The sequence below is a fragment of the Bactrocera oleae genome, chromosome 3 (genome assembly GCF_042242935.1).
Source record: "Bactrocera oleae isolate idBacOlea1 chromosome 3, idBacOlea1, whole genome shotgun sequence".
NCBI classification, from domain to species: Eukaryota; Metazoa; Arthropoda; class Insecta; order Diptera; family Tephritidae; genus Bactrocera; species Bactrocera oleae.
In genome coordinates this window covers 10,526,305-10,542,001 of record NC_091537.1, presented here as the reverse complement: position 1 = coordinate 10,542,001, position 15,697 = coordinate 10,526,305, and the positions used below count along the sequence as shown (strand labels likewise).

Sequence of the window (15,697 nt, the reverse complement as noted above, 5' to 3'; positions counted from 1 at the left end):
TAAAGAATTTGATGTCACTCCAGCTGGATACTTACGTTTGTAGCATTGTAATTGCGGATCACCACCCCAACCGGCGGGGCAAGAGCATATTGGACGCGAGTTGCGTACACGACATTCCGCGTTGCCAGCACATGGATTCGCTTCAGCGCAGGGATCTTGACAGCGTTGATTGATGCAGGCCGTTGTTGACTGGCACTCTGAATCGTGTTTACAGCCCGCAGTGATTTCAGCTGTGGGTACAACCGTGGATTGTTAATTTTGATGTAAAGCAAAGTGTAATTTAACGTTTAACTCGGTAATGTATGAACTTACGTGGTTGATAACAGTTTGTGAATGGATCACCCTGTGTGCCCTGTGGACAACTGCAGACGGCGCGATGACGCTGAGCCAAGCATTCGGCGGTGCGAGCGCAAGGTGAGGCATCAATACAAGGATTTACGCAGACGCCATTGCGGCAGGCTTCCGTATCTTGGCATTCGTTATTCGATTGGCAACCATGATCACGTGCGGGTTCTAATGCGAAAAAAACGGATTAGTGTACTGAAGAAAAGAGATATTTGTGTCGAAAACGAAATATAACGGGAAATTATAGTTTGCGTGTGCTTGCAAAATTGCGAGGAACTGTACAAGAACGTTGAGAAGTAAAGTTCAACATAAACACAGTAAATATATACAATATAAAATAAATATTTGCACTTAAGAATAACGAAAATTAATTTGTAAAATACAAAAATGAAGCTGCAATGAAAAATAGACTCAAAAAGACAAGCATTTAAAGTATTTTCAAATTCCACTAATGACTTCGTTGACAACCTACCTTTGCGACAACCCACATCCGCATCACCCACATAACCGGGTTCGCATTGACAGATCATAGTACGCAACGGCAGCGTATCCACTACGGAACAAATAGCATTTGCGCCACATGGTTGCGTTACCGCGCACGGATTCTTACATTCGCCATTGAAACAGGCCAACTTGCTGGTACAGTCCGCGTCCATAGTACATTGTGGTGCCACTTTAGGTTCTTCGAGTACACAGCTAACCAGCGGATTGCCACTATAGCCAGGTGGACAGCGACATTGTGCGCGATGATTGTCCACACGACACTGTGCGCCCACACCACAATTGCATGGATCTTCGCAACGTTCATTCTTACAGGCCAAATTAAAGGCGCATTCATCGTCGCGTGTGCATTCGGGTCGTTCACAACGCACCAACGGATTGCCACGATAACCGTCTGGGCAGTGACAGCGTGCTTTGTGATTGTAGTCGGCGCGGCAGATGGCGTTCGTGCCGCACTGTGTGTACGGACAAGGATCGGTACATTGTTTGTTGATGCACGCTTCAGTGGCAGGGCATTCTTCGTCTGAGCGACAACCGATGACATGGCAATAACTGAAAGCGTTGCCGGTGTAACCTATGGGTGGAATAGAATTAGTATTGTAATTGTTAGTTAGGTCTTTTTAGAAATAATGATTTAATAAAATTTTAGCAAACAGAAATATTAATTTAAACTTTCTTTCTTTTCAGAATTTACGTTACACTTTGGTCTCGCAAGGTAGGAATATTATTAAGAAGTATTAACATAAGCAATGTCCATTTACTCTTTTGGGAAGTTATTATACTGAATAAATTATATCTTCTATGACTGTAGTTGTTGCTCGATAATATTATTAAGAATAGTCAAAGAAGCGCGTTTGCTAGATTTTCGTTTTATATTGTGATCTTTTCAAGTACAATAATTAGCTCCAACTTCAACATTCACGTACTCACCTTCATTACAGACACAGAGTGGTCTGTGCAATTGCACGTGACAGCGTGCGTTTGTGCCACAAATATTTGAGAGTTCACATGGATTCTGACAAGCTTGATTGACGCATGCCTTGTCGTTCGAGCATTCAGCGTCGGTGGTACATTCCGGACGTGGTGCTGGTATTTCTTCCATTTGTCGAAGACATTGGTTAAACGGTGAGCCATAGTAACCGGTTGGACAGGTACATACCGCCTTATGGTTGATGGCATTACAGATCGCATTGACACCGCAAGCATTAATACATGGATCGCGACATTTCTGATTGATACAAGCACGATTACGTGAACAGTCCTCATTGGTTACACATTCTGGATACGTGCAAGTGGCAGCATCATTGATAACTTGGCATATGCCATTGCTGCGGCATGGGGATGGATTGCATGGATCTATCGGTTGCGGTGGCACATGACATTCAACGAACGGATTGCCAACCATTGGACTGGGGCAACTGCATATTGGATTGTGATTGGCGGTCTGGCACTGTGCGCCATAACCGCAGACGCCGGGACATGGATCGACACATTTAGCATTGACACAAGCCTTATTTTTGGCACAGTCTGAGCTGAGTGTACATTCCGGACGACAACCCTGACCTTGTGGATTGCCAAAGAAGCCAGGCAGACATTCACAAACAGCCTGATCTCGTTGTACTTTGCAGACCGTATTAATGCCACACGGTGTTGGGTAGCATGGATCACGACGTTCCTGTGGTATGTGTTCTATTACAATAGGTGAGCATTGGACGAAAGCATTGCCACTGTAGCCAGTAGGGCATGAGCAAATTGGTATGTGGTTGTGGATGGTGCAGAGCGCCTCAACACCACAAGTGCCTGGGCAAGGATCGGCGCATTTGTTGCGTATGCAAGCACGATTCGAGGAACACTCAGAATTACCAATACATTCGGGACGGCAACCTTCATACGGATTACCGATGTAGTCATTGATACATGAGCAGGTGTAGCTATCGCCACGTCCACGACATTCGCTGTTCGGGCCGCATGGTGATGGACGGCAAGGATCACGTGGTTCCTGTTTCGGTGGTGGTGGTAATACTGAAAGATAATGAAGTAAATATAAAGTTATAGAAAAGCCGCTCTATATATGAATATAACTGTGGTCAACTTGCTAACGCCTTACTTTTTGGAGCCTCATAACAGACGCGGAAGGGGTCGCCGGTCATGCCAACTGGGCAATGACAATTGGGTATATGTAAAGTTACAAGACAATTGGCATTAAAACCACATGAACCGGGACATGGGTCACGACATTTGCGGTTGATGCAAGCCAAGTTGTTAGGACAATCATCATTACTAGAGCATTCTGGACGACAATTTGGTGGTGTACCAATAAAATCGGCTAGACAAGAGCAACGCGGCTGTCCTTTTTCGTCGCTACATTGAGCATTAGGACCGCAAGGAGATGGTATACAAGGGTTCTGTATTGCAGGTGGTTCTTGTCGTATTTCTAAACAAAAATATATGAATATTGATCAGTTTGCGTCTTGGGGGCAATTCTGTCAGTTGAAAGTTACCTGGTCTCGTACAAAGTGAATATGGATTACCGGTATAACCGCGTATACATTCGCAGTGTGCGCGATGCTGCACCGCCTGACACTCAGCATTCAGACCACACTGACCTGGACAAGGATCAACACATTTGTTATTAATACACGCGTGTATTTGTGCACAATCTGAACTGCTATAACACTCGAGGCGACAATTTGGTGGATTACCGAAGTAACCAGTAATGCAAGAGCAAATAGCATTGCCACCTCGTTCAATACACTGTGAATTGGGGCCGCAAGGCGATGGCTGGCATGGATTCTTCAACTCCACTTCAGGAACTGGATCACATGCGACAAACGCGTTACCAGTCATTCGTTCTGGACACCGACACATTGGTATATGGTTGATGACGTCGCAGAGCGCGCGTTGGCCGCATGTACCTGGACATGGGTCCACACATTTATTACGCACGCAAGCGCGGTCACGTGGACAATCCGCATTAAGCACACATTCTGGTCGACAACCGATAATAGGATCGCCATGATATTCCGGTATGCAGGAACATTGTCCGTTATTGCAGACAGTATTTGCGCCACATGGTGAAGGGATGCATGGATCCACAGGTTCCGCTGGTTCTGTAATGTGTGTGTAAAATAAATAATTGATTTTGACTACGAATTCGGGCTCGTCGTATTTACTTGGTGCTGGTGGTGGAGGTGGTAATGGACGACAGCTGGTAAATGGATCGCCAGTATAGCCAACAGGACAAGAACAGCTGGGTGTATGATATATTACATTACAAAGCGCTGAAAAGCCACACGAACCAGGACATGGATCGCGACAACGCTCATTTATACAGGCCATATTGCTGGCACATTCCGCATTAATTGTACATTCCGGTCGGCAGTTGGGCGGTGCGCCAATGTAGTTCGTCAAACAGCTGCATGTAGCGGCACCGTTAACTTCACGACATTGTGCGTATGGGCCGCAAGGTGAAGGTATGCATGGATTGACATCTGCTTGTGGCGGTACTGGGGTACGAGGTGCTAAGTCCATTAGAGCAAGGGTAAAACGGTGAATTAAGCGAATAAAATGCGTAAATTAAAGCTATTGTGAGAAAGTGGAATTGTCGTTGCTTACGTGGTATGGGCTGACAGCTGGTGAATGCCTCACCGGTATAACCAACCTTACAAGCACATAACGGACTATGATTATATACGTGACACTCGGCGTTTAAGCCGCAAGCGCCTGGACAGGGATCTTTACATTTGTGGTTGATGCATGCTTTGTCGGATGGACACTCTGAGCTGACGACACATTCCGGACGACAAGTGGGTGGGGTGCCAACGAACTCCGGTAGACAGGAGCAAACGGCTTGACCATTTGTTTCGCGACATTGTGCATTGGCGCCACATGGAGATGGTTGGCAGGGACTCACTTTGACGGGTGGTTCAGCTGTTTCGAATTACACAACAAATTAGTGTCGAGTAGAGGTTAAGCGAGCGGTGGGTTAAAATATACTCAAACCAATATTTTTAGCTTAACTAGAGCTGTGTTGCTTCGAAGCGAATTACGTATGTTATTTTTGCGCTTAACCTATGTTATTTCTTAAATTATGTTAAGTGTGCACATGATAGTTACAAGTGCTACGGTTTTTATGCTAATGATCAGTTCTTAATATTATATATGCTTATGATTATATTTTTTGGCTTTTTTTAGTGTAGTTATTACTGCTAAGTAGTCGTGTAAGAATTGCAAAGTGGAACCTTTATATTGCTTGCAGACAGGGATTTTAGATAGCGGGTTACAAAAGGGCTTGTAGCATTTTCAAAGGTTAAGGCTGTACCTAACGCATTGGTTCCTTAATTTATGTTAGCCAGCTTCGGCAGGCATTAGACAAAATTTAGTGATTTTAGGGTGGTAGTTCTGCGTTGTTGGCAACTTTGGGAAGCTTGTTGTTAGGAGTAAAGTATACACATTAAAAATTTCTTACGTTCTGCCTGCACTATTTCACAATGCGTATATGGATCGCCGCGATAGCCTGGCAGGCAGGCGCAGTTCGGTATATGATTGACGACTTGACAAGTGGCTTGCGAACCACAAGTGCCGGGACATGGATCACGGCACTTCTGGTTTCGACAAGCTTTGTCTGCTGAACAATCCGAGTTTCTAACGCATTCTGGACGACAAGCTTCATAAGGATTACCGAAATAGTCTGGTAAACATTGGCAAACGCTAATGCCATTACGTGGTTGGCAAATTGCGTTTGGACCACAAGGGCTAGGACTGCAAGGTAGAGCCACCTCCGTTGGTGGTTCCTGTTGTTTTACGCATGTAGAGAATGGATCGCCAGTATATCCGCTTGGACAATAACACATTGCGCTGTGTGCCAATACACGACACTCGGCTGCAACACCACACGAACCTGGACAGGGATCGGCGCATTTGCGATTAAGGCACGCCCTGTCCGAAGCACACTCAGCACTGGTTACGCATTCGGGACGGCAGTGCGGTGCAGTGCCAACGAAATCACGTAAACAAGTACATTGTGCGCCATTCGCAGTGGCAGTACATTCTGAGTTCGGTCCGCAAGGTGATGGATGGCATGGATTTGTAGGCGTTACGTCGCTTATCGGTGTCGGTTTTGGTATAACTGTAATAGGTTTGAAGATGTTTAATTGAAAATTTGTGAGTGTGAAGTGCGAGCGCTTAGTACTTATTGGCTGGCAGGAAATGAACGGATCACCGGTGTAGCGTGGAGGACAAGCACATATCGGGCTATGATTTTGAACATGACAGACGGCACGCAAACCGCAAGTACCGGCGCACGGATCTTTGCAACGCTGATTCAAACAGTACTTATCCAAAGCACATTCGGAATTAGAAACACATTCGGGACGACAGGATGGTGGTGCGCCAATATAACCTGGTAGGCAAGAGCAGATGGCTTGTTGATTAGAGGCGCGACACTGTGCATTAGAACCACAAGGAGATGGTTGACAGGGGTTTATGGGCGGTGGCGGTTCGACGACTGAAATTGGAAGAATGTGAGTTTGCATAGATCGGTTGAAAGCGTTGATTTCTTTGTTACTTGGTATGCTATCGCAATAAACAAAAGCATTGCCGGTCATGCCCGCTGGACACGAACACATTGGGACGTGGTTTATAACATTGCAGAGTGCAAGCGAGCCACAAGTACCCGGGCATGGGTCTTTACATTTTTGATTGATACAAGCACGGTCACGGGCGCAATCGCTGTTTAGTACGCATTCTGGACGGCAACCACTGTACGGATCTCCATGATATTCGGTAAGACATGTACACATGCCTTCTCCACTACAAGCGGCATTCGCACCACAAGGTGATGGTACACAAGGATCCTGTTTGATGGGTTCACGTTGCACCGGTCGGGGCGGCTCTGGTTGACAGTTACTGAATGGATCACCTACATAACCAGTTGGACAGACGCAGTTGGGTACATGGTTGAGTACATTACAAATTGCGTTGAAACCACATGAACCGGGGCATGGATCACGACACTTCTCGTTGATACATGCCCGATTCGAGGGACAATCGGAATTTACAACGCATTCGGGGCGACAATTCGGAGGACTACCTATGTAGCTAGGCAGACATGAGCAAACTGCGCCGCCGTTGCGATTATGACATTGCGCGTATTGGCCACAAGGTGAAGGATTGCAGGGATTACTCGGTGGTTGTGGTGTTACATCTGCAATTGGCTGCGGTATTGGATAACAACGTGTAAAAGCATCTCCCGTATAGCTAACTTTGCACGAACAAATCGGATTGTGGTTGTAAACGCGACAATCTGCATTTTGACCACAGGTGCTAGGGCAAGGATCTGCGCATTTACGATTTATGCAAGCCTGTGTAAGTGGGCATTCCGAATTAACGGTACATTCTGGACGACAAGCAGGAGGTGAGCCAATAAATTCAGGCAAGCACGAACAAACAGCTTGTTGGTTGACCTCATGGCACTGTGCATTCGGACCGCACGGCGAAGGTTGACAGGGATTAACATAAACGGGCTCCACTAGTGACAAAAAAACATGTAAAATTTTAACCTCTGATGCTTAAGAAAAATTTCTAATTATGCTTACATTGTTTTATTGCCGAGCATAAGCTAAACGGATTGCCTGTATAGCCGCTCCAGCAATGGCAAACGGGTAGGTGATTAATAACCTGGCATTCGGCATTGCGACCGCAAGTGCCAGGACATGGATCTTGACATTTACGTTGTACGCAGGCTTTATTTGACGGACAATCACTATTTAGCACACACTCAGGTCGACAACCTTGATAAGGGTTTCCGAAATATTCAGGTAGACAGACACATGATCCCACATTTTTATGATGACGACATTCCGCATTATCTCCACAAGGGTTCGGTACACATGGGTCTATAAAATCGGGTACTGGAGCTGGTGGTGGCGGTAATGGCAAGCGGCAAACCGTAAATGGATCTCCAACGTAACCTTGTTCACAAACACAATTTGGTATGTGATTCAAAGTATGACACTGTGCATTGGCACCACATAAACCGGGACATGGATCACGACACTTCTGATTAATGCAAGCCTTATCGGATGGACATTCTGAATTAGATACACATTCTGGCCGACAATTTGGTGGTAGGCCTATAAACTCAGAGAGACAAGTACAGGAAGGTGCACTATTGATGTTGCTGCATTGAGCATTGGCGCCGCATGGTGATGGACGACAGGGATCGCGTGGTTCTTCATAAGTTGGAGGAGCTGTCGAAAAATTAGTTGATATGGGGGATTTGAAATTAGGTTTATGGACGCCGATGAGTAGAAAATACGTACTGATGATGGGTTGACAAGCTACGAATGGACTTCCGGTATAACCCGTTGGACACGAGCAAATTGGGTTATGATTCACAATGTTACAAAGTGCATTATGGCCGCAAGCGCCTGGACATGGGTCTTTGCATTTCTGATTGATGCAAGCGCGATTCATTGGGCACTCGGAATTGCTGATACATTCGGGGCGACAAGCGGGTGGTGTACCAATCATATCTGCCACACACGAACAAATAGCTATACCATTTCTATCTTGACATTGTGAGTTTGGACCGCATGGTGATGGTTGACATGGCTGCGCAGGTTCTGGTGGCCGCTCCGGAAGTGGTTGGCATAGGACAAATGCATTGCCTTGCATTCCCGCTGGACAGTGACACATGGGTACATGATTGTGTACTTCACAGATCGCGTTCGAAGCACAGGTGCCAGGACAAGGGTCTTGACATTTCTGGTTGATACAAGCTTTATTGCGCGAGCATTCGCTATTAAGAATGCATTCGGGACGGCAACCAGTGTAAGGATCGCCTTGATATTCGCCGATGCAAGTGCAAATGCCATCGCTGCATTGAGCGTTAGTGCCACACGGTGATGGTATGCAAGGATCGTCAGCAGGAGTTACTAATTTCAAAAATAAATATGGCTCGTTTAAAATTTGGGTTGAATTGAAAGGTTCAGATTTATATTACGTGGTGGTGGTGGGGCTGGTTGCGCGTGGCAATTCGTGAAAGGATCACCGGTATAGCCGACCGGGCACGTACACACTGGCGTATGATTTCGAACATTGCAAACGGCATATACTCCACAAGATCCAGGGCAAGGATCGCGACACTTTTCGTTTATGCAGGCGTGATTGCTAGCACAGTCCGAGTTTATAACACATTCTGGGCGGCAATTTGGCGGTGAACCGTTATACGAAGGTAGACAAGAACACGTAGGCTGTTCGTTCACAACACGACAAACAGCGTATTGACCACATGGTGAAGGAACACATGGATCGCGGAATGGTTCACGCGCTGGCGGTGGTGGTGGTGGTATAGGATTACAACGGACAAATGCGTCACCAGTATAACCTGGACGACAACTACAATACGGGCTATGTGAACGTACGCGACACTCAGCGTTCGAGCCGCAAGTGCCCGGGCAAGGGTCTTGACATTTTTTGTTGATGCATGCTCTATCAGTGGGACATTCAGAGTTCGATGTGCATTCGGGACGACAAGAGGGTGGACTGCCAATAAATTCTGGCAGACATGAGCATACGGCTTGTTCGTTTACCTCGCGACATTGAGAATTCGGGCCACAAGGTGATGGTATGCATGGATTTACATATTCTCTAATAGCTATTTATAAATGCAAAATGAGATAATAATAATAAAGTGCAATGAGTCAAAATTGTGCTGTGATTCGAACTTTCTTTGCTAAATGAAAAAGTAGTGGGTGAACAAATATAATGCTTACGTTCTTTCAAAACATTACAGAAGCTATACGGATCACCGGTGTAACCCGATAGACAGCTGCAGGTGGGCAAATGATTAATCGCGTCACACTGCGCATTTTGCCCACAAACGCCGGGGCAAGGATCCTGACACTTTTGATTTCTACAAGCCTTATTCGACGGACAATCAGAATTTGCGACACACTCGGGACGGCAACCTTCATATGGATTACCGAAATAGTCTGGTAGACACTTACAAGCGCCGGCATTGTTTTGTGTGGTACACATAGCGTTGCTGCCACATGGACTAGGCACACACGGGTTAATCTGCTCAAGCTCAACAATCGGTTCGGGATAACATTGCGTGAACGGATCACCCACATAACCGGCGATGCAGACACAAGATGGTGTGTGACTAACCACATGACAAGTAGCTGATGTGCCACAAACACCGGGACATGGATCGCGACACTTCATGTTGATACATGCTTTATTGCTAGCACATTCCGAGGAAGATAAACATTCTGGTCGACAATTTGGTGGAGCACCTATATAATCTGGTAAGCAGCTGCATGATGGGGAACCGTTTCTGTCAGCGCATTGCGAGTTGGGACCGCATGGTGAAGGTAAGCAGGGATTTGTAGGTTCCTGTTGAGGTGTCGGTGGTGGTAATAGTTGACATAGAGTATGTGCATTGCCAGTGTAGCCGCTCGGGCAACTACAGAATGGCGTGTGATTAATGACTGAGCACACAGCACGTATGCCACAGCTTCCGGGACAAGGATCTCGACATTTCTGGTTAACGCAAGCCAAGTTTGGTGGACAGTCCGAGTTTATGGTACATTCAGGTCGGCAGTTAGGTGGTGAGCCGAAATAGTTAGGCAAGCAAGCGCAAACTGCTTGTTGATTAACTTCATGACATTGTGCATTGGGGCCGCACGGCGATGGTTTACACACGTTCGTGACAGTTGGTGGAGCTAAGGAGCAAATATATGAATTGTGAATTGGGGATCTGAAGCAACGTCAATTTTGAAACCTACTTTGTTGTACAGAGCATTGAATGAAAGCGTTGCCCAACATACCATCAGGACAACGACACATTGGTATATGATTAAAGACATCACAGATGGCTCCGACACCACATGTGCCAGGGCAAGGGTCAACGCATTTGTTTCTTATACAAGCTTTGTCACGTGCGCACTCAGTATTGAGTACACATTCTGGTCGACAACCCGAATAAGCGTTTCCTTGGTACTCAGGCAAGCACGAGCATACGCCATCATTACAGATGGCATTACTACCGCAAGGTGATGGATTACATGGGTCTTGTAAAGGCACTAAGAAAAGGAAAATTAATATTTTAACGATAACAAAAAATACTGATCACATACGTTGGGGCTCGGGTGGCTTAGGCATACAGCTAGTGAACGGATCGCCTGTGTAATCAGCTGGGCAGGTACATATTGGCGTATGATTAATGACACTACAAATCGCAGAGAAACCACAAGATCCCGGACAGGGGTCGCGACATTTTTCATTTATGCACGCCAAGTTTGGTGAGCACTCGGCATTGATTGAACACTCGGGTCGACAGTTGGGTGGTGCACCTAAGTAGTTGGGCAGACAAGAACATGAGGCCTGGCCATTGACGTTACGACATAAAGCATTAACACCGCAAGGTGATGGTACACATGGATCGCGGTATTCCTCTCTAATTACTGGTACTGGCGGTGGCGCTATAAAAATAAGGTTCTGCTTGACAAATATGTTTTTTTTCGACAACTACGTGCTTCTTACGTGGTATTGGATAGCATCTGGTAAAGGCATCGCCGGTGTAACGGTTACGACAAGTGCAAAGTGGGTTATGACTGCGCACGTGGCATTCGGCGTTAAGACCACATACGCCGGGGCACGGATCGACGCATTTCTGATTGACACATGCCTTATCGAGCGCACATTCGCTGGAGATGGTACATTCAGGGCGGCAGTCTGGTGGGGTGCCGATGAATGCTGGTAGACACGAGCAGACCGCTTGTTGCTTGACTTCCTTGCATTGTGAGTTTGGTCCACATGGTGAAGGCTGACATGGATTTACCACGTCTAATTTAGCTAAATTTACGCAAAAATATGTATTTTAAGACACTGTTCCAAAAGCAATAGACTCTTTTTAATGCTTACGTTCTGTCAATACCGTACAGTAGCTGTAAGGATCACCTGTATAACCAGTTAAACAGTTGCAGGTTGGCAAATGATTGCGTACAAAACAGAGTGCATTCTGTCCGCAAGTACCTGGGCACGGATCGTTACATTTGTTCTGTAGACACGCTTTGTTCGTTGGACAATCAGAGTTTACAACACATTCTGGACGACAACCCTCATAGGGGTTGCCTTGATATTCAGGTAGACATTGACAAGCGCCTGCGTCGTTACGTACAATACATTCTGTATTGGGTCCGCACGGACTTGGTTGACAAGGGTTGAGTACTTCTTGCGGTACATCGCGTACGACATCGCAATAGCTGAATGGATCTCCAGTATAACCGCTTGTACATACACACATTGGTGTATGATTAATGACATGACAATCGGCGTTTGAGCCACAAACACCTGGGCAGGGATCTTGGCAACGCTGATTAATGCAAGCTTGTGACAGTGGGCACTCGGAATTTGTTACGCATTCAGGACGGCAGTTTGGTGGTGCACCAACAAAGTTTTTCAGACATGAACATGATGGACTTTCGCCTACAGCACGACACTCAGCATTCGGTCCGCAAGGTGAGGGACGACAAGGATCTTTAGGTACAACATCCAATTGGGGGACAACTGTAAAATGATGTATTTGATAAGAAACCTGATTGGTTGAAATATTTAAATGTGTTTTACTTCGAATAGGACTGCATGCAACGAACGGATTGCCAGTGTATGAATTGGTACAGCGACAAATCGGCGAGTGATTTATGACCGTACACTCGGCATTGACGCCGCATACGCCTGGACATGGATCGCGACATTTCTGCTGCAAACAAGCGCGGTTAAGGGCGCATTCTGCATTGCTAGTACATTCCGGACGACAAGATGGTGGCGCACCAATAAATTCAGGTAAACAAGAACACACAGCTTGTTGATTTATAACGCGACATTGAGAGTTTGGACCACATGGCGACGGTTGACATGGATTTGTCTGCACTGGCGTAGGTATGGGTTGACACAGAGCGAATGCATTACCGGTCATACCTTCTGGGCAATGACACATGGGTATGTGGTTGTGTACCTCACAAATGGCGTTCGAAGCACAAGTGCCCGGACAAGGATCTGTGCATTTTTGACGTATACATGCCTTGTCCGAAGAACAGTCTGTGTTCAAAACACATTCTGGACGACAACCAATTAGTGGATTACCTTGATACTCCGGCATACATTCGCATTGACCATCGCGACATATAGTATTTGAACCACAAGGTGAGGGATTACATGGGTCCTCTGCCAGTTTAGGAGGTGGCGGTGGTGGTGATTGGCAAGAGACAAAGGGATCTCCAATCAAGCCTGACGCGCACTGACAAATCGGTGTATGATTAATTACATGACAGTTTGCATTAAAACCGCACGCGCCCGGGCAAGGATCGCGACATTTTTGATTTATACAAGCTTGTGTGCTGGCGCAATCAGAATTTCTGGTACATTCCGGTCGACAATTAGGTGGACTACCTATATAAGTAGGTAGACATGAACAAGACGGACTTCCGTTGATATCACGACATTCAGCAAACTGTCCACAAGGTGATGGCACGCATGGATTTCGGGCAGGTTCAGGTGGTGTTGCAGCTGGAGGCGGTGCTACAGAATTAAATGTATTATGATTTTGAGAAGCGCGTTCATGTGAAATGAGCTTACGTGGTATTGGGTGACAGCGTGTGAAGGCATTTCCTGTATATCCATTCAAACAAGTACAGAACGGTGAATGGTTGCGTACGTCACACTCCGCATTGGAACCGCATGTGCCCGGGCAAGGATCCTGACATTTCTGGTTGATACACGCCTTATCTAAGGCACATTCAGCGCTTGTAGTACACTCGGGTCGACATGCTGGTGGTGTGCCGACAAAAGTAGGCAGACATGAACAAACCGCTTGATTGTTCACTTCACGACATTGTGAGTTAGGTCCGCAGGGCGATGGTTGACAGGGATTAACGTATTCTTTCATAATTGCTGTAATAATTACAATGCTACTATGACTTGCTGTCTTGTGATAAGAAATGGTTAACTCACGTTTCAAAGGTAATTGACAATAATTATACGGATCACCTATGAAGCCATCAAGACAATTACAAGATGGTAAGTGATTTATTACGCGACAAATGGCATTTAGGGCGCAGACACCCGGACAGGGGTCACGGCATTTCTGATTCTGACATGATTTATCAAGCGGACAGTCCGAGTTCGTGACACATTCTGGACGACAGCCATCATAAGGGTTGCCAAAGTATTCAGGCAAACACTGACAAGAACCGGCGTTGTTCACTTGACGACACTCTGCGTTAACACCACATGGATTTGGTTCACAGGGCGATATGAACTCATCTTGTTTCACTGGCTCTGGTAGGCAGGCCGTGAAGGGATCGCCTGTAAAACCAGGCGCACAAAGGCACATCGCTGTATGACTGATTACACGACATTGAGCATTCTGTCCGCATAAGCCAGGGCAAGGATCAACACATTTTTGATTAATGCATGTCTTGTCTTGGCTGCATTCACTATTCGTAACACACTCCGGTCGACAGTTAGGTGGTGAGCCCGTAAATTGTGGCAAACAGGAGCAGGACGGAGCATCACCAACAGCGCGGCATTGCGAATTCGGACCGCAAGGTGATGGGTAGCAAGGATCCTTTGGTTCTTGTAAACGTATCGGGGGTTCAACTAAAGAAAAATCGTGGAGTATTTAAAACTAAAGCTAAGTTTTGAGCAAGATAAAATATTTACTTATGGGTTGGCAGGTAACAAATGGATTTCCAGTATAACGCGCCGGACATGTACAGATAGGCGCATGATTTGTCACTTTGCAAATAGCATTAAAACCACAAGCTCCAGGACAAGGATCAACACATTTTTGGTTCTGACAGGCCATTTGTGGACCACAATCAGAATTACGAACACACTCTGGACGACATGTAGGTGGATTCCCGATGAAACCTTCGATGCAAGAGCAGACAGCGTTTTGGTTGACAACACGACAGCGGCTATTAGGACCACACGGTGATGGTTCACATGGATTGGAGACAAGTTTTGCTTTAGAGAGAGGGAATGAAGGGGGAGAAAAACTTAGCCGTTGAAAAATTATTTCGGTGACAAAGTAATATTTACGTGGTATTGGATCACATTGGTAGAATGCATTTCCGGACATGCCATCTGGACAACGGCACATGGGCACATGATTGAGCACTTCGCAAATAGCATTAACACCACAAGTACCCGGACATGGATCAACACATTTATTTCTAATACAAGCCTTATCGTGTGGACATTCAGAATTCAACACACACTCCGGACGACAGCCAATGAAGGGGTCGCCTTGATATTCAGGTATACAGGTGCATTGACCATCGTTACAGACGGCGTTAGGGCCACAAGGTGATGGATTACAGGGATCATCTTTCACAGGTGGTTGAGCTGTTGGCACAATTGACAGAGTCATGAAAGGTATGAAATTTATTATAACTAGAGTTTTCATGATCTTACGTGGTGGCGCCGGCTGACAACTAACAAATGGATCGCCTACGTAATCCTTTGGACAAGAACATATGGGTATGTGATTTATCACGCTGCATTGAGCATTGTACGCGCAGGAACCCGGACAAGGGTCAGTGCAACGATTATTAATGCATGCCAAGTTGGATGAACACTCCGAGTTGGTGGCGCACTCTGGACGACAATTTGGTGGTGCGCCAAAGAAATTGGGTAAACAGGAGCATGAGGCTTGATTGTTGACATTTCTGCATTGTGAATTAGGGCCACAAGGTGAAGGCAAGCAGGGATCTCGTATTGGTTCGGCGACAGCGGTCGGTGGTGGCGCTGTGCAAGTAACATGACGATTATAAAAAGA

The 15,697-nt window shown here is 46.2% G+C and overlaps 1 protein-coding gene and 1 long non-coding RNA gene across 22 annotated transcripts in view; one reads left to right on the top strand and one right to left on the bottom strand.

Moving 5' to 3' along the window:
• dpy (fibrillin-like protein dumpy) overlaps window positions 1-15,697 on the bottom strand; it is a 235,231-nt gene that overhangs the window by 8,112 nt on the left and 211,422 nt on the right. For 15 of the 21 annotated variants that reach the window (XM_070107428.1, XM_070107427.1, XM_070107429.1 and 12 more), the window contains 23 exons: window positions 15,334-15,666; window positions 14,578-15,264; window positions 13,867-14,514; window positions 13,492-13,806; window positions 12,484-13,434; window positions 11,779-12,423; window positions 11,398-11,709; window positions 10,992-11,336; window positions 10,641-10,937; window positions 9,624-10,577; window positions 8,852-9,505; window positions 7,443-8,783; window positions 6,413-7,375; window positions 6,038-6,352; window positions 5,315-5,974; window positions 4,462-4,776; window positions 4,020-4,367; window positions 3,348-3,956; window positions 2,954-3,280; window positions 1,777-2,868; window positions 818-1,420; window positions 313-513; window positions 36-230 (listed from right to left, as the gene is read on the bottom strand). In XM_070107428.1, the coding sequence (XP_069963529.1) occupies window positions 36-230; window positions 313-513; window positions 818-1,420; window positions 1,777-2,868; window positions 2,954-3,280; window positions 3,348-3,956; window positions 4,020-4,367; window positions 4,462-4,776; window positions 5,315-5,974; window positions 6,038-6,352; window positions 6,413-7,375; window positions 7,443-8,783; window positions 8,852-9,505; window positions 9,624-10,577; window positions 10,641-10,937; window positions 10,992-11,336; window positions 11,398-11,709; window positions 11,779-12,423; window positions 12,484-13,434; window positions 13,492-13,806; window positions 13,867-14,514; window positions 14,578-15,264; window positions 15,334-15,666 (13,110 nt within the window). The remainder of the gene's footprint in view (window positions 1-35; window positions 231-312; window positions 514-817; window positions 1,421-1,776; window positions 2,869-2,953; window positions 3,281-3,347; window positions 3,957-4,019; window positions 4,368-4,461; window positions 4,777-5,314; window positions 5,975-6,037; window positions 6,353-6,412; window positions 7,376-7,442; window positions 8,784-8,851; window positions 9,506-9,623; window positions 10,578-10,640; window positions 10,938-10,991; window positions 11,337-11,397; window positions 11,710-11,778; window positions 12,424-12,483; window positions 13,435-13,491; window positions 13,807-13,866; window positions 14,515-14,577; window positions 15,265-15,333; window positions 15,667-15,697) is intronic. The other 6 variants (XM_070107446.1, XM_070107431.1, XM_070107444.1 and 3 more) reach the window with 4 other exon arrangements.
• LOC118682257 (uncharacterized) overlaps window positions 1-15,697 on the top strand; it is a 131,288-nt gene that overhangs the window by 36,375 nt on the left and 79,216 nt on the right. The window contains exon 2 of the long non-coding RNA XR_011395657.1: window positions 1,534-1,561. This is a non-coding gene — a long non-coding RNA (uncharacterized lncRNA). The remainder of the gene's footprint in view (window positions 1-1,533; window positions 1,562-15,697) is intronic.